Below are 19,345 nucleotides of genomic sequence, written 5' to 3'. Positions count from 1 at the left end.
AAGCTCGGTGTCCGTGTTTGGTTTTTCAACTTATCATCTGGAACGCTGCAAACTTGGAGGAAGAAAACTGAAAAACATGTCAGTTTGCCAACAAATACATTTTCAAATATGTTTTCTCAAATGTACAATAAATATTGTACTATTTTGTGGTTTTTAATTGAACTCCTTTTTTTTTACAATATTCATGTATTGTAGAACTTTTAAGACACAGACAAACATGAATAACACATCTACAGGAGAGATAAATATTTCTCTGATGGAAAAATATTCCTTTTTTCCACATTTCACTTTTCATTTCAGGAATGTGCAGCTATTGTTTTCTATTTCTATTTCACAGCATTAGTTATAGGTGATTATGATTAGTCCACATGGAGCCAGAGGGGAAAAAGTTACTCTAAACTCCGCCCTCATCTACTGCTCCTGGCTCAGCTAGCACCACTGTAACCATCGTCAAGGTTACCACCACCGCGCGTGTGTGTGTGTGTGTGTGTGTGTGTGTGTGTGTAAAGCGCCGCAGGTGTGAATTTGCCTCTTCATATGTGTGCATTCCATTTCCTGTTTTTTTCCTGTTTGTTATTGAGGTCATAATGGAGGCAGCAGAGCTTGAATTGGGGAGGTTTATGTGGTGCAAGTCGATCCGGCTCAGAGTGACGCTCTGTTGGCTCAAGCACAGTGTGTTTTATTGGTGCGTCTGGTTTGAAGATTTCATTTTCAAACTACACTCACTGGCTGTGTTTGAAGTCGGCAGCAGTGGCTGCAAACATCAACTCCCAGTGTCGATGATGTCTAATGTGCAGAAAAGATGGACAGACAAATTAAAAATGAAGAACAACTTCTGATTGATCCTTGGTTCCAAAATGTTCTGCTTGTGGTGATTGATGACTCATGTCATCCCTTATCTTTGCTTCTTTCAGTATACATACATATATATGTATATATATATATGTATATATATATACATATATATATGTATATATGTATATTTTTCTTGCAGCTGTTACATTAGCCGTTGGCCGTGAACTCTGAATGTGTTTTATTTCCTCACACTGATAAAGTAAATGATCAGTTACAGTTGCTGCTGTTTTAGTATTTTAGTATAAAAAAGCCTAAAGATGACGCTATAAACTAAATCTTAGTGCCATTATCCGAGCATTTCAGCTCTGTTTTACCTTTTTAGCTTCATGCTTAATTGCCAATCAAGAGATAAAGACACCAGAGCAAAACAAGAATATACAAGTGAATGCTGATGAGAGACACAGAAGACGGGTACAAAGCCCAGAGTGGACAGCTGGTGTTCAGACAGCCCGGCTTCTCGTCTTTTGGTCTTTCCATGTGGCGATTAGATAACATCTCTTACCTTATTCACTGCAGCCCACATACACTCTGCTCTATTGTACAGTGCAGGTAGTAGGCAGGCATGTGAGCGAAGGGAGGAATAACCTTGCCCCGTTGCCCTGACAACGGTGTGGATCAAAGGGAGGCTGCATGGTGAGTAAGAAAGAGAGGAACAACAACACATGGACAGAGTGATTATTCTTATTCTGGGCAACAGTTATATTCAAGCACGGGCCTGACTCGGTATTTTCCAACCACATTGTTGTTCTTTGTGTTTTTTCATTAAATTCATGATTTTGTTTTGTTTTTCAATGACTGTCAGAAAATGTTTGCAGTCGCTCAAAGGATTCCACAAGCTGAAAACTGCAAAGTCATCTCTAACGAACATTTTCAGAAATAGGCAAATTAATCCCAATAATCCCTCTAATATTTACCATATATAATACTTTTATTATGTAATTGTAAATGAATTTATGAGTACATTTGTTAATATTTATGCTATGAATTCTAACAAATGTATGGCATTATTACCACTTCTCTGGGTGTCATAGTTCTCCATATGAATGTCCCATGTAGCACACTCATTTAAACTGTGCTGACTCTGCATGTGTCTCCATATGTGTGATTCCTTTTCTTTTTTCTGAGATTTGATGGATTTGATCACTGAGTCCTGAGTCCCTTATTTCACCAGGTTCAAAAAAAGAAACGCAGTTTAAGCCGACAATCACCTGATGGAACATACATTTAATCCAGGAGTATAAAATATAACGTGCATGATCGATGGAGACTCACGGTCTGCCACTGACAAGTGAAATGTTTAGAACTCTGCACTCGATCACTTTTATAGAGCGATGTCGTGTGCCAGAGGAGAGAGGAACAAAAAGACTGAAGACATTCTGAATTCACTTGAGAGGATTTCACCGTTGAACAGTTGAAGATTGACGACGACCAATCACAGTGCATGACACAAAACAACCGTTTGTCCGTCCCTTTGGAACGCCCCATTAAAAATCAGGGAGTCATCAAAGACGTTGATGTAGGGGGCCCCCATTCCCTTTTGCCCAGACCACCAAAGATCTGTGATACGGCCCTGAAAGAAGGAGCCTTAAAATGCCTTTAATAACACACTTGTCATAGAGAAGAGGTAACACGTCCACACACACACACACACACACACACACAGACGTGGGAGAGTGGTGTGTGTGTGTGAGTGTGTGTGTGTGTGTGTGTGTGTGTGTGTGTGTGTGTGTGAGTGTGTGTGTGTGTGTGTGTGTGTGTGAGTGTGTGTGTGTGTGTGTGTGTGTGTGTGTGTGTGTGTGTGTGTGTGTGTGAGTGTGTGTGTGTGTGTGTGTGTGTGTGTGTGTGTGAGTGTGTGTGTGTGTGAGGTGTGTGTGTGAGTGTGTGAGTGTGTGTGTGTGTGTGTGTGTGTGTGTGAGTGTGTGTGTGTGTGTGTGTGTGTGTGTGTGTGTGTGTGGTGTGTGTGTGTGTGTGAGTGTGTGTGTGTGTGTGTGTGTGTGTGTGTGTGTGTGTGTGTGTGTGTGTGTGTGTGGAGTGTGGGTGTGTGTGAGTGTGTGTGTGTGTGTGTGTGTGTGTGTGTGTGTGTGTGTGTGTGTGTGTGTGTGTGTGTGTGTGTGTGTGTGTGTGTGTGTGTGTGTGTGAGTGTTGTCCTCCTCGTTCCCTGTCAGGCCGACACTTTGATCTGTCCTCGTGGTGTCAGCTGGCAGCCATGTTTGTTTGCCCTGTGAGGTAGTCTACCTGTGTAATTACCTCTAACGAAGTGACTTGTTTTGATTTGCTCTGAAATCTAATCCCCGGCCCGGGATGAAGATGTGGAAGTGGGTGTGAGGTTACCAGGAGGGGGAGGAGCTGAGCTGCTTCAGAGGTGAAGAGGGTTGAGCCACTGACTCAGTGACAGTTGTTACTCGTCGTGATCAGCAATTTCATTTCTTTTGTCTCTTTCTTTGTCATGTACATACTCACACACACACCTGTGAGGAGGATTGGCTGCAGCTCTTCACGTCTGAGTGAGAACAGTGTGTGTGTGTGTGTCCCTCTTCACCTGGACGCTCAGGTGTCCACACACACACACACACACACACACACACACACACATTCACATGCATTGACATTTTCCACTAAGTGTGTCTACAGTTTTGAAGTGATTTTTCTTTTTTTTAAAACGAGTCAAACGTGGTTGTGCGAGGTTTTGTGTCCTGTCAATCATTTTGAAACTTAATAAAAATTCTTTAATTACTAAATAATATCTTGAGAATATGTTTCAAGAGGTTTTTAGTTTGTCCATTGTAGGCTACTGTAAAAACATGGTGGACCAAAATGGCTGCCTCCATATAAATATAAAAGGTGCATTTTGGAGTCATGTCAAATCATCCATCAATCAATCAATCGATCGATCAATCAATCAATCAAGCAATCAATCAATTATCCACTTACAAAACTTAAGCGTCATTATTTTATCTTCAGTTTCTTCCAATCATTTTACACACTGGACCTTTGACCTTTGACCTTTGCGTGGATAAGCTCTGTACTGTGTGTTTGATGGATCACGTCCGTGTCACAGGTTACTTACTGTAGAAGGCCACGAAGCTTCCCATTGGATGAGAAATGTAAACGTTGGCGCTAACGACGGGTAGATTGAGATGATGGTGTGTTAATAATATATAAGATAAGAGCACAAGCTTTTATAATAGAGATAATGTTCCCCAATATTGACATGAATTTACAATGTTCACCGCGACACATGCAGCACATATTCCATTTTTGTTGTCATTTTTTAAAAACAATAAATAAGAGAATTTGTTTTCGTGTACCATAGTATTGTGAGAGTAAACACACCTTTAGAGCACATTTCGAGTGTGTGTATAGAGTGAGCCCATGTGTTCATGTGCATGTTTTTGTGGACCCCACCTCCTCATCCTCACCCCTCCGCAGACCTTAATCCATGCGGATGAGGATGTAAAGGAGATGGAGGTGGTGGAAGTCGGGGTCTGGTGCTCAGTGTTTATTTGCTCTATCTCTGTCTCTCTTCTTTCAGAGTCAGAGGCACTGCATGAGGGCGGAGGGTAAATCCTTCCTTCTTCTTCCTCCTCCTCCTCCTCCATGAAGTCCCTCTTTCCTGCACCTCATTGAGGTTCCATTGAGGAGCCAAAGAGAGACGCAGCATCGTGTTGATGTCAAATTCTGCAGGAACGCCAGATGCAAATGAAGCAGAGGCTGAAGATAAACTGGGACCAAACAATTCAAGATTTAATTGTTGGTTTTAATTAACATTATCAATCCAGACAGTAAACATACACACTGTAAAGACAATTAAACATTTTAAACTGTGTAACATAAATTAACAATTATTTTTAAACCATTTGTGTCGGTTCCATTCATTTTATTTTTCTTTACTTTTTCATACAACATGAATTAATATGTGTTTGCTTGTTTTTTCTAATTATAAAAAGTCATTCAGATTACAAATAATCCAATCTCCTGCACATCTGGACATACAAAATGGAGGTCATTGTGTCTTTGTCCTTACACTGTTGGATTAAAAAATATAATCAACCAATGCCAGAAAACAATAATTCATTTATTAAAATAAATCAACATGTATGAAACTAAGTTAAGTTCCTCATAATATTATATTTAATTTCAGATTATAATTATAAATAATAGTTTATATATAATATGATTATAACAACTAGAATTTTTCATTTTTACACAATAATAATAATGATGATCATCATCGTAATAATAATAATAATAATAATAAAATGATGCTTTTCTTTTGTCTTCTACATGCTCCTGCTCCTAACCTTGTTGTCTGAGGCCCGTTGGTCCCGCTGGTCCCGCACTGACCCGGTGGATCCGTCCGCTCTCGACCGCATTCCACCAGCACGCGCTATCATAAACATCCTAGTCCCCAGACCTTGCGAGGGCAGGAAGTGCGCGAGGACAGGAATTCCACTCTTTCAAATTACATTATGACCTGTTACAATGATTGGACTGGAGTTTATTATGGGCTCGCGGCACGCACTGCAGCAGTGCTCTGTGTGTGTGTGTGTGTGTGTGTGTGTGTGTGTGTGTGTGTGTGGAACGTTTGAGGACTCCGGAGTTTTGATCATAAAAAAGTTTGGAGGATGTGCTGTGGCCTGTTACTGTGGCAACAACAACTTACTTATCACTAAGAGAACTGTCAGCTCTGACATGATGACGCTGCTGATGCTGAAGTCTGCCCAGATACAACATGAGAGTGCGGTGACACTGTTCCGACCTTTTCAATTGGGGGTATATATTTTATTTACTGCAGCTGGATGGAGCGATAACTTGAGAAAGAACGAAAGAAAGAAAGAAAGAAAGAAAGAAAGAAAGAGAAAAAGGACGAAAACAGCATCACTTATCCGCGTGCTGTTGTCTCGCGCAAATCCTCCCAGAAAATCCACCATGTGAGGATCATTTCGTTTAGACGTGGATACACCATGGTATTATTTCCCTCTTAGAATAAGAGAATCCTGAAATGTACAATATAAAATAGAATGTAATCAAGTCACAGGAATAATGAATATAATAGTTGATCCTTCTGTGGCTCAGAGTGATTTGTGACACGATTGTCAATATCCTGGTTAAAATCAATAGAAATGCACAAATATAAAGAAACGGTGTCAGTAAGTGCAGTGTAGCCGGTGTTTTATTGTTTTTCTTTGATTCATTAACCTGATTGTTTATTTATTCCTCGCTTATCACAGTAGTGGCAGGATCACGTGCACATTCCTCACTGAAGCCTTCACTACAAGCGCTGCTCATGTTTCACGCGCCTTGTTTTTGTTTATGGATTGTCGACACGCTGTGTGATAGCAGCACTGTCTCTAAATGTGCGTCAAGATGTTTAAACAAAATAAATAATAAAATAAGAATAATTAGATAGATAGAGCCTGATCTATATATATTATTTGTATAATATATACATTATTATTTATTATTATTATTATTATTATTATTATTATTATTAATATTATTATTAATATTAATAATAGTGTTATTAATTATATTGTTAATATTAATATTAATATTATTATTATAAATAGATAGATAGATAGATAGATAGATAGATAGATAGATAGATAGATAGATGGCGTTTTGAAAGAAATAATTGAACATATTTCATTTTGTAAACATGAAATGATCCGCTGTGTTAGGTCTGTGTGTATGAACCATTACTGCAGACCAGAGAAAATAAAATTGGCTTTATATGTTTTGTTTTGTTTTTTATATATTCAGCTCTGAATGTTGAATTTTCAGGAATGAATAATTCAAATTTGGACTTTTCCTGAATTCGACAGATTTTTCTCACGTCTGTTTGTTAGGCAATACCTCCACTTTCACTTGATATGAAGAAAGAAGAGAATATCTACCACATAATCTCTGTATGTCTATATATATATATAGATATAGATAGATATATATACGTATATAGATATATAGATATATAGATATAATGACGTGTCAAGTGTGTGGTGGGACTTGTCTAAAAGCTGAATTCATTATCATGAACACACTGACTGAATGATGTCCAGAGCCAATTTACTGGCTTGTTGAGATTATGTGGAAATGTTCTTCGTCTTAAACATGTGAAAGAGACGTCGCAACACGGCGCAACATCGCGCTGCGACGCTTGAGACCGTGAGTGCGCGGTAATTGCACGTTGCGGCTCAGCTGCTGCTGCGCCAGGCCTGCGGCGGCCGTGGCTGCAGCCTGACTGACTGACTGACTGACTGACTGACTGACTGCTGCAGGGTGATGACACACAGGCCAATGCTGCTCCACCTGCACATGCACTCACTGCACGGAAATCCATTCCCAGAGAGAGCCGAGGGGGAGCCGCATGGGTGGCCACAGAAATCCATCCCTCACTGTGAGCTAATGAAGCCGCGCTAACTGTCTCTCCAGATTCTCTTATGATCATTATTACACATGATGTAAATGTGCATGTGTCTGGGCTGCACTGGAAACTATAGGTGTTATCAATTTTTATTTTTGAGTCTGTTTTTCAGTGAGTTTGAATGAAGGCGGGCTTTATTTCCACACTATAAATCAATCATTGCTGCAGACACTGGTGGGTCAGAACCCACACATGGGTCACAGGCAGCTGCTTCGGAGTCGACCAATGACCATTTTCCAGCGTTTTGCTTAATCGAATGCGCTTGGTTTAAAATAAATAAATAATCAAATAAAAATAACCTCCAAAAGAAATCCAACTGAGATCCGTTTTTCTAACAAAAACAATATGAGACGTTAGAGAAATCGCAGCCGAAAGAGTTTAACGTGATATTGTTGCTCCGTCCGTAAAAAAATGGGAAACACCATAAATGTGGTATTATAACAACAACAACAATAATTATAATAACGATTATTTGATGTGATCACACATGTCTTTCGTTGTCTCTGTGATTCTTTCTGTCTTTAGTCTTTAATCCACTAAATGTAAATGCATCAATGAAGGCCTTATATTTAAATGTTACATTGTTACTTCATTGCTGTATTTTTATTTTTTATTTTTTGCCACAGGTCTGATGATAAAACTCCATTTCACGATGGTAAACTGATTGTTATTATTTCTTTACACACTGTAACGACCGGAGGCGGTTCTCGGATACGCGCAAATCACGGAGCGCTACGTCTGCGCGTGGAGAGCATTGAAGCAGAGGCGGCTCGTGAGTGGCGCTGAGAGCAGAGGAAAAGGGTTGGGCTTAGTCACTCCCTCACTTACCACAACTTGACTTAACCACTGCATCAGTTTAGAAGAATCTTGGTTGACGGGAGGAAGGAGTTCTGCATGTCACCGTCACCGCGCTGCAAAAATCCAAAAAAGATCTCTCTGCGCGCTCGTGGGAGGAAGATTTCCACTCCACGTCGCGTCCCGCGGAGCCGCAGTGCGTCACAGCCTTTCTGCTCGTTTGACCTGAGAAGAGGTTTGCGTTTGTCCGCATCTGCAGCGGACTTGTTTTGTTTTGGTGCGCGGCAATGATGGCCACTTACCAGAGCTCAGAGGATGACGCAATGGCCCTGATGATCCATGACACCAACGCGAACAAGGAGAAGGAGCGACCCAAAGAGGAGCCGGTCCAGGACAAAGTCCCCGAGAAGCCAGACCCGTCCCAGAAACCGCCGTACTCTTATGTGGCTCTCATCGCCATGGCGATCAGAGAGAGTTCAGAGAAGCGCCTCACTCTGTCCGGTATTTACCAGTATATCATCAGCAAGTTCCCCTTCTATGAGAAAAATAAGAAAGGCTGGCAGAACAGCATCAGGCACAACCTGAGCCTCAACGAGTGCTTCATCAAGGTCCCGCGCGAGGGCGGCGGAGAGAGGAAAGGGAACTACTGGACTCTGGACCCGGCCTGTGAGGACATGTTCGAGAAAGGGAACTACAGGAGGCGCCGCAGGATGAAGCGGCCCTTCAGACCTCCACCAACGCACTTCCAGCCGGGGAAGTCCTTGTTCGGAGGCGACGGTTACGGCTACCTGTCCCCACCCAAGTACCTGCAGTCCAGCTTCATGAACAACTCCTGGTCACTAGGCCAGCCGCCCACCCCGATGTCCTACACGTCCTGTCAGATGACCGGCGGCAACGTGAGTCCAGTCAACGTGAAGGGCCTGTCGCCCCCCTCCTCGTATAACCCTTACTCCCGGGTGCAGAGCATGGCGCTGCCCAGCATGGTGAACTCTTACAACGGCATGAGTCACCACCATCACCCCGCGCATCCACACCATGCCCAGCAGCTGAGCCCGGCCACCGCGGCGCCGCCGCCCGTCTCCTCCAGTAACGGAGCGGGCCTTCAGTTCGCCTGCTCCCGCCAGCCCGCGGAGCTGTCCATGATGCACTGCTCTTACTGGGAACACGAGACCAAACACTCGGCGTTACACACGCGGATTGATATTTGAGGTTTACCAGACTGTCAGCGTCAAAAACTGAGGACTCAAAGAGCGAGAGTTAAATTCCTGTGATTTCAACACCGATTTTGTTTTGGTTTGTTTTTTTTTTGTATTTTTGAAGAGACTTTTGTGACGAGCTGTTCGGGTCCAGCTGACACGAGGAGGTTACAGTATGCGCGAGGAGGTTTTTACGAAATGGAAACGGGAGGTAAAGGAGTCGTCGGGACGCATCAGGTAGCTCAACCTCTGGGAGCAATTTCGTGTTACGCTTGGACTGACGCTCATAACTCGTAGTCTAAAATGTCCATTCGAAAAGAAATATATATATATATACATATTATTATATTTGACCGGGACAGACATTGCTGCGTGTTCGCGAGGCCGTGCGTAACGACCACTTTTACGCACGGCCTCTCCAAACTGTTGCCAAATGAAAGGCGCACAGTAAGATGCTCTAATGCTTTAATGTGACATGAATCAGAGGCGCGTGGCCTCCAGAGGAAGAAAAAACACCGAGCTGAAACTTCACTCGCCTCCTCTTTAGTTTACTTTATTTCTTCTTCTTTTTTTTATCAGACTGCCAAAAAAACACAATTCAGGGTTTTCCAACATATTTTTCCCCACATGTTTGTATAATAACGATTTCCAATATGACGCCAGCCATGCAGTGCCAGTTCTTTCCTGTTAATCTCTCAAATGATTATTATTATTAATATTATTATTATTATTATTTTTTATTATTTTTTTATAAACGTGATTAGCTACAGTATGTTGTCTCCTTCATGTCGGGGCCATGTTTCATTTTAATAGCACTTTTCCCTCCCTTCTTTTCTAGATTTGTGAATTTTCTTAATAAACTTGCATTTCTCAAACTGAAACAGTGCTCCGTGAACTAATGTGTGTTGCTGTAGACTGGGAGCACCACTGTTACCACTGTAGACCAACAAACAACAGCCAGCAGAGAAAACGCGTGTGTATGCGTGTGTATGCGTGTGTACACACACACACACACACATATACACATATATCGTTAGAAATGTATGTTAATATTTTAATACTATTTTAATAATATAATGTGATATGATCCTGTGTACGTGTGTCTGAGGTTTAACGCGGGTTTATTTCGCCGTAAAATGTCTGATATTTAATTTATATTATTTTAAGTCTTGCGAATCAATGGCAGCTCATGTTTCGCTGAGGATATAAAAATAATAATAATTAATATGAACGTGTCATATATCATAATAGAAAAACAAATATATAATATATAATATATATATATAAATTGTGAAAATAAATGATATCGGGAAAGGTCACACATATGATACATTCATTCTAGCTTGTTTTTAATATTATATCAATATCAACAATGATCCAGTGTCAATAACCTATAAAATATTAGTGATAATATATGTATTTATGTTCTTTTTTAATGAACTGATTAAATTAAGATAAAAAGTACTAAGAAGTAGTAATATTAACACTAATGCTAATATCAACAATGACATAATATTACTGTTTTACTATAAACAATAACAGTTGTGGCCATGCAGTCGTTTAGTGTATGTTATAGGGGTGTTTTTATGTGTGTGTGTGTGTGTGTGTGATAGTATTAATGCAGTGGACTCGCTGAGTAAATAATAGAGCACAGAATCGTGTAGGAAACACGGCCAACAAAGACAGGACGTGCTCGAGAGAGGTTTTAGCTGCAGCTTTAAAAAAACACAGACAGAGAAACTCAGTCAGGAGGATATTTAAGTGAAATGTTTCATCACACCGACTGACTAACCGACTGACTGACAGCTCCATCCACATTAAAAGAATAATAATGAATAACTGTGTGAGCCCAGAGGACCATCCAGCATCGACTTTTGACGATATGCACAATCAAATTTCAAAATAAAACGGAGCACTTACAGAATATTTATCTCTAACAATAACAATGATGATGATGATGATGATGATGATAATTGTACATTATTATTTGATTACACAAATGTCACTCTGCTGTGAGGTGACACACACACACACGCACGCACACACACACACACGCACGTCAGTAGTTATTAAAAGGAAACAAATATACACACTCGTGTTCAGCAGGCAAATAAATAAATATATAAATAAATAAATAAACAAGCAGTTTTAATAATGTTGTTTACAGAAGGCGTGTCTGTGTTCGTTCATTAGAAATGTGGGTCAGTGAAAAGCTGTCGAGAACCACTTCAAGTGGGTTTTCCTTTCATTTATATAGTGTACGGACAGACCATAATAATAATGAAATATATTATAATGATGATCATTTTACTATATATGTGATTCACATATATTTATCATTTAGATATATGTAAGTAAAGGTTTTAAACATGGGCTACACATGGAATATCTATAGCAACATTTGTATATATCTGCATATTTAGAAATAGACATATAAAATGTTATTTTACTAGATATGTTCCTATATTTCATAAATGAAATAAATAATTGACATTTGCGTCACATACAGTAATATTATTATTTTATAACATTTTCTTGTTTATACAGACCAACTCAAATCCAGCCGAATTGAAGAATTAGAGTTTTGCAACAAAAAAAAAGAATAGTGTCATAAATAATAATTGTGTCATTAAAAGTGAGTGAACTGCTTAGAGTCTGGCAAGCCTTTGTTTAGTGGTTTATTCCAAGATAATAAAATAAAATAAAATTGGCTACAGTTTTACCTCCACACAGTTTCCGTTGATGATAAACTCCACGTTTACTGCTCGTCTTATGTTTTTGTGGTCAGACATTAGAGCGCTTTCGAGAGGATATTGAACTGACGCGCGTGCACAGGAAGTCACGGGGCACAATATTTTCACTCCATCACTTGGAAAGAAATTTGTCATAAAACCGTGATCATGCTGCCGCTGCCGCCGCTGCCGCCGCCGCTGCTGCTGCCGCCGCTGCCGCCGCTGCCGCTGCTGCGGTGAGGAAACCACCGGCCTGCTCTGTGTGTGTGTGTGTGTGTGTGTGCGTGTGTGTGTAATGTGTACATTATTCTCTGCTTCCCCACGTTTCTGTTTTGTAAACAGCGAGGCCGATAAGCGCGCGCGTGTTGAATGATAAATGGGTTACATCATGTGTGATGGACGCAGTCAAGAATCAATGAAAACACATGATTTACTCAGTAAATTGAACTTTTGTTCAGTTGTTGAATTGATGTTGTTCTTAAAATACTTTTATTGAGTTTTAGGGATAAGTGCAGTGCACATTATTTATTTATTTATCTGTGTTTCAGAAGGTCGAGTGTTCGATTCCTGCGGCATAACTGATGCAAGGGCGGCCCAAGCCTTTATTGGGACCTAAGCTGAATTCGATTTGAGCCCCACTTCTCACCTCCTCAGAGTAATACTTTTATATCCGAAGTGAAGCACTGTGTGGGGATGCTGACACTGAATGAAACAAATAAACCAGTTTAATGTTTAAACTTAGAACATACTGTATATTCAAATGTAAAAGCAAATAACATGATAGACTATTTAAATATCTAAAGATATCTAGATTTACACATGTCAAATGTAGGTGATTTTTTTTTTCCATTTGGCAGAACTTGAAGATAAAAACAATCCTTTTTTTGATTAGTGTACAATTGTCTGAATGTGTGAATTGTTGTTGTTGTTGTTGTTGTTGTTGTTGTTGTTTTCTTCATTTCCACAGAATGAGCTTCAGGAGCTGGGTTAGCTCTACAGGAAGCAGCCATTTTGGAGCAGTTTTCATTGTAACTGAAGGTTCTCTGACACACTGTGGAGGTCGTGGTGAGGTGAGGGATATTCTGCTGCAAATTCACTAATACATCACTAATGAATGTTCATGCTAGAATTTACACACTGTACCTTTAACCAAATATTGCCTCTGGCTGCTGAAGTGTGATAGAAAATGGGTGAATGGTCATCAAGGCTAGAATATAAGAATATAAGAATATAAGAATATAAGAATATAAGCATGTTCTCACTGGTCATACTGTTCTACCGTGCCAGGGTCTGTGGTCAGGATGGAGCTGAGGACTTTTGATAAGGAAACAATTGTAATAATAATTAGAGTCACGTTTCCTCTCGTTCCATCTTAATCTCATGTATGTGTGAGGAAGAGGAGGGTGATGATGAGCGAGCAATGGTCTGAGTGGGAATAATTCTGTCCCTGCAGCTGACTTTGCTCCCACTGTTTACTCCACTGCGTTTTTATCGACAGCTCGGTGTTTTCTCATGTGATGATTCATGTCTAAATTCTGACAAACACTGGACTAATGTATGTGGAGGAGGACAGTATCAGACCTAATAATCATATAGTCACGTGTACATGATGCGGCAGGTGCACAGGTGAACAGTTCAGCCTGCGTGTCCAGGATGTCAGTGGAGATCCATGACGCGAGCACAGACTTTATTGTTTGAAAAAAACAACAACAACATGTTTATTCATAAACTCTTTGACGGTACAATAAATGTACTGGTTACTTTAATTCAATTATTGCATTTCTGCCACGGTTTTATGATTCTTTAATGATTCCAATGTCACACTCACAGTCATGACAGTGAGAGACATTTCTTAACCAAACAACTGCAAACACGCACGCGCATAGTCGAGGATTTGCCACGTGTCGCTGTGAATGAGCTCCTTGTGTTTGAGCTGCAGGTGATGAATACCTGTTTGTGTGAGGCCGCTTATTTTCTGCATCAGGTGAAAAAAAATTCTGTGTCTCTTGTATGTTTTCTCAGAGTCGACAGACGATAATAATTAGTAATAGCAACAACAACAATAATAATAAGTGTTATTATAATTATTATTTTGTCTTCTTCGTCTTGATTTAAAGAGAACTCCTCCTCTTTCGTTGCGTTTGTGAATGTTTGTGTGAATCATTCATCCATTTAAAAAAATATCATGACAACACGAAGCAAATTTTATTTTATTTTGTAATATGAAATAGCTCAGATTACTGTTATAGACTAATTATTCCAAGGAAAATGCAATAGAATATATGGCCTAATCAAATTAAACTTCCGTCTATATATATATACATATACATACATATATACGTATATATGTATATATACATATATATATATACATGTATATGTATATATATACATATATACATATATACGTATATATATACATATATACATATACATATATACATATATACATATATGTATATATATACATATACATATATATTAGATCGAAAAAAATATATGGCTTATAGCTATTCCTTACATGTGATCAACAGATGTTTTTACACTATAATAAAAATGGGATTGTAACGTATTCATTTAATTTACTTAAACATGAATGAATGTATTTCATCTGATTCATGTTCTAGTTGAAACACACCTGATCTGAACGGCGATAGCACGTAAGTTAAGCCACTTTGATCAGTCTTGTCATTGTATATGTCATTTATTACATTTCCTTATTTGGGGAGTGGTCTTTTTTAGTGATTGCATTCATCAATTGATCGCGCGCACAGACATTACGGGGAGCAGAGGCTCACGTGAAAGGACACACTCATAATAATAAATGAATCATTTTACATCATTATTATTATTATTTCTATAACTACACACATGATGTTTAATAATTAATACACACTCTTAGATCCACATTATGTGTGTGTGTGTGTGTGTGTGTACTGAAGAACCCGACATGCTCACGTGACTTTTACAGCCTTAGATCATCAATCTCTCAACGATTAGTGTTGGAATAACTGTCATAATCTCTTAGAAACTGGTGTTAAATGTGGATCAACACATTCTGTGTTGTCAGGACTACACTCACACACACGTGAACGTGTTCACAGTGATTGTAAATGTACAGGCATTACGACACATTTTTAAACTGCCATATGATCACGCGAGCATCGAATGAAGTCAAATATAATATGTAAAGAAAGAAAAAAGACAGCGGTGCACGAGCATCACCTGGGGTCTGACTGTGCACGTGCATAACAAGTGTAAACGCAGTCCAGTATATTATGTGTCCAGTTCAGTCAGTAACGTGCGATTTTGTTTCCACGCGTCTCTTCCGCTCAAAGCGCTCGATTGTGCTCTCGGGGCTTATAACAGATTACAATCAGCGCGAGGAAAGAGGTCAGCTGCACTTGTGACCCTCACGTCTTCTCCTTAACCTAACACAGGCGCGCGCGCGCACGCACCTGCACGCTCTAATTCCGGCGGTGCGACCTCGCCGCCGCAGTCACACGCAGGTTTGCACGTTTCCCAAACGCCTGCACACAATTGAAGCGCCTGTCATTCTGGCTGATGTTTGAGAGAGAAGAAGCAGAGCGGAGGTCACCGCTGTTTGGTATACATGTGCTCCAAACAGGAAAATATGCAGAGATTTCATTCGCAGAAATCCGGCAATTGTCCCTGTCTCCCCTCTCCCTCTCTCTGACTGTCTGTCTGTCTCTTGTCAGAGCAGGGGAGACAGGGTTCTGTCCTCTCCGTGGAACCACCGTGTTATTCCTCCTCATCCACAGCTGTTTGTTTTCTCAGCGCGTGAATCTCCAGCATGGGCCAGCTGTCACGTGCAGTCTACGTGCAGTGGCCGCTGATTAAGATGACGGGACGATCCCGCGAGACAATGACACGCAATAATTCCTTAATAGGCCAAAATAATGACAATAGCGCGTGTTTATAAATAGAAGAGGGAAAAGAATCATCACCATCTCGTGACCTCTCGTGACCCTCCAGCACCAGAGGGACACACAGGTCACGTGGTACCAATATTAGAATGTGTTCATTCAGGAGCAGTGGGCAGCACTTATCTTCACCAGGGGATTTGAACAGTCGACCTTTCCTCTTGCTCATGGGCTGCCAAAGAATAACCTCCACAGTCTGTTCATCAGTTGTGATACAAAGGGATAGATGTGATGGTGCATGGTTGTGTGATGCTGTGTTTCCATCGTGACACACTTGGGTTTGGGACAGTGAGGGTGGGCGGAGTCGCAACCAAGTTCCTTTTTTGTGTCGTCCAATCATCTGACTGTCCTGGGGGAGACCATTTTGGTCCTATGGTGGAAACAAGGTTTAAGTAGAAGTGCTTTTACTTCTAATAGTTATTTTCCACCGTTCAAAGTTCTCAATCACAGTTGAAGTTCATCTTCTTCTTCTTCTTCTTCTTCTTCTTCTTCTTCTGAGTGGAACAGTTTGGTTTGTATGGTACTTTGTTGTGTTTCATTTTTCGGAAACATTCAGCTGAGTGCTTGTGTGCAGAAGGTAAAGTCTTTGCAGGCACTTTTTGCAGATTGCAGACGTGATGAAATCATGATTCCAGTCAGTCACTGACGGAAACACAAAGCAGCCCCAACGTTGCCTGTAAGAGCCATAAATACTGAACTATTTGGAACTTTGGAGATTCATTTTACTGGTGTGGCCCTTTTCTTAAAGACTTGTCCTCCACTCTCATCCTTCAAAGTTCCTCAATGCGATTCCTTCACCAAGTGTTGTGTCAGTGCTCTGTCTTTGCTGAGAACCGTCCAAAGACTCTGACACTTGCTCTGGCTGAAATGACCTCACCTAATAAAATCTATACCTCCTTACACTTAGGATATCTTCACAATAAGTTTTCCGCTGTATCTTGTTAGAAAGACTTTTGCGACAGGAAACTGGGATTTGTAAAGCAGGCTGTGTTCTATTTAAACTTAAACTGGGACCTGGGACCTGGGACCTGGGTGTGACATCACCCCCTGAATTCATTGTGTTCCAGATGAGAAATCCGGGTGAAACATGGACGCCACCCATGCATATTACTGATGTACTGTGAAACAAATACTACAGAAGTGCATTTAAAAAGAAGCAGTGTTTCTGTGGTGGCGGTTAGTGACGTTCCTGCACCAAAGTCCATGAAGAAAAAGAACATTTGTAGTTGAAGGGAGCAGAGGAGCTGCTGGTCGACTGCTGTCTACCATTCTGTGTCACTGAGGTGAAAACAAATCTAAAATAACTATATAACGTGTGTGTGCTGTGATGTAAAGTTTACAAACTGACTCAAGATTCATTTACCAGGCAAACAAACACAAGTTAAAGCAGAGACACGTTCTTATGGTATCATATATTCCAATATTTGATAAAGGATTTGAATCTTATTATTTATTTCATTTTAGAACACTCATTATTTTATCCTAGCCTATTATGTATCTATTGACTTACTTACTCATGTTTTTATGAGTATATTGGTATTTTCCTCACTTCACTTCTTTCCCTCAGTTCCTCCTCTTTTAACACATAACAGCAGCCACACAGTATGTGGAGTGTGAGGGTTGTTGGTTGTTGTCTTGTATGAAAAGTGCTGTATAAATAAAGTTTGTTTGATTGATGGACACAGAGGAATGATGATCAACAGTGATGTTTCATGACGATAATCAAACCTTTCCTGAACAGTTGATGACAAACATGCACAGGTCAGGTAAACAATACTGATTTGACATTTAGTGAGAAACCTAACATCAGTGTCTGCACACACAGTTTTTACAGCACTCATATGATGTGGATGTGATGCAAGTGGGCAGCTTATACTATAGAGGGAAGTGCGATAAAATGCTTCCGTTCTCTTGATTATGACCTGCAAATTGCTTTGTCGGGATTCAAATGGCAGCTCCTTTTTTGTTTTTCCCATCGTGCCCCTGATGGAGTCTATTTTTAAAGCCCCCTTTTCCTTTTCCACCCCCCCCCACCAAGCTAAAAACTTCCGCTGGGTTGGCAACCAGAAGCTATTAGGATAACTCCTCTCCTGTTAACACACAATTAATCAAAGATGAAACCAAACTCCCGCAGGGCTCATTAAGGCCCGGCAGCACCTGTTCTCCTGATTGTGATACTGTACAGGCCGTATAATAAACCTCTGGGGACACGTGGGTCATAGAATCACTGCAAACATCAGCCAAGTGAAATATAATCACGCCAAACACTGAGCTCATGTCACAACCAAAGCTATTTCCAGAGGACTTCCATGGACGCAGAGCAAGGTAACAAACTCCTTAAATCAGGGCTTTCAAACCTGCGGCCCACTGGCCTCACGTGGCTCACAATCAATTTCCTGTGGCCCGCCACTCAACGTCACGTTATGATGAAAACAACCTCCATTCTCCACTTCCTTATAAACACAGCTGAGGTGATAGATCACAGACAGAACACAACACTAGATGTTTATTATAATAATAATAATAAGACATTTGAATGAATAATTGTATTACATTCAGCATTAAAGTAAACTATATATATTACAATATATATAATACTTTATATACGCTTGTTTAGGGTCTTATTTCCATTTAGTGTCCACATGTTATCCATCCATCCATCTGCTTTATCCTCCACATCAATCAGATACAGTCTGTGTCACCACATTTATAAATGACTAAATGTTCCATTTTATTTCTCTGTTTTTGTTATTCATAGGTTGATTTTGCGTCCTAAATATCTTTTTATTGAGAAGTATAAGTGATGCCATGTCAAGACAAACACTCACAGCTCATATTGCCCATTCGAGTTATTGAGCAATAATTCTTCAATAATCTGCCAGCATCTACTCTTCATGGTGGTCATGGTTGTAATTACACGAGCAGACAACTTGAACATTAAATGGTGATTTAATGTTAAAGAGGACAGAATTAGCTGCACTACTGTATTGACAATAATGTCATGTAATAATGTTAATGTTACTAAAAACATGTATCATGACAGTAGAAATGTGAGAGTTGTTTTAGTTTCAGCTCAGTCGTGTGTAAGTGGTGGCAGAGAGATCTCTGCATTTGTAGTAAAGTATCGCTTTAAAAAGGTTTATCTATACTTTCCAATCTAGTGTGTGTGTGAGTGTGTGTGTGTGTGCAATAAAATGAGGGCAATGTGCAATTCATCCCAGACTCGTTCAACTGTACGTGCACCAGTCACTTCACATTTAGCTTCCAGGCTCTTGAACATCATGGTCCCTTCTTCCTGTTGTGTATTGCTATAGTTCATATTTACATTGTTAGTGATCTGTTGTTAGTGGATATCACTGCACATTTATTTAGTTTTAAATTCAAACATTGTTTTGATTC

General features: G+C 40.1%; 1 protein-coding gene across 1 annotated transcript; it reads left to right on the top strand.

Annotated features, from left to right (window-relative positions):
• The first annotated feature begins 8,150 nt into the window (after positions 1 to 8,150).
• On the top strand, positions 8,151 to 10,151 carry foxl2a (forkhead box L2a). The gene has a single exon (XM_044017624.1). The coding sequence runs from the start codon at positions 8,362 to 8,364 to the stop codon at positions 9,280 to 9,282; it is 921 nt and encodes a 306-aa protein (XP_043873559.1). The 5' UTR covers positions 8,151 to 8,361; the 3' UTR covers positions 9,283 to 10,151.
• The last annotated feature ends 9,194 nt before the right edge of the window (positions 10,152 to 19,345 follow it).

The sequence above is a fragment of the Solea senegalensis genome, unplaced genomic scaffold, assembly GCF_019176455.1.
Source record: "Solea senegalensis isolate Sse05_10M unplaced genomic scaffold, IFAPA_SoseM_1 scf7180000015677, whole genome shotgun sequence".
NCBI lineage: Eukaryota > Metazoa > Chordata > Actinopteri > Pleuronectiformes > Soleidae > Solea > Solea senegalensis.
This window is presented reverse-complemented; position numbering and strand designations above follow the sequence as displayed.

Excerpts from the sequence above, each read along its gene's own strand:
- foxl2a (XM_044017624.1), top strand. The coding sequence starts at position 8,362 with ATGATGGCCACTTACCAGAGCTCAGAGGATGACGCAATGGCCCTGATG.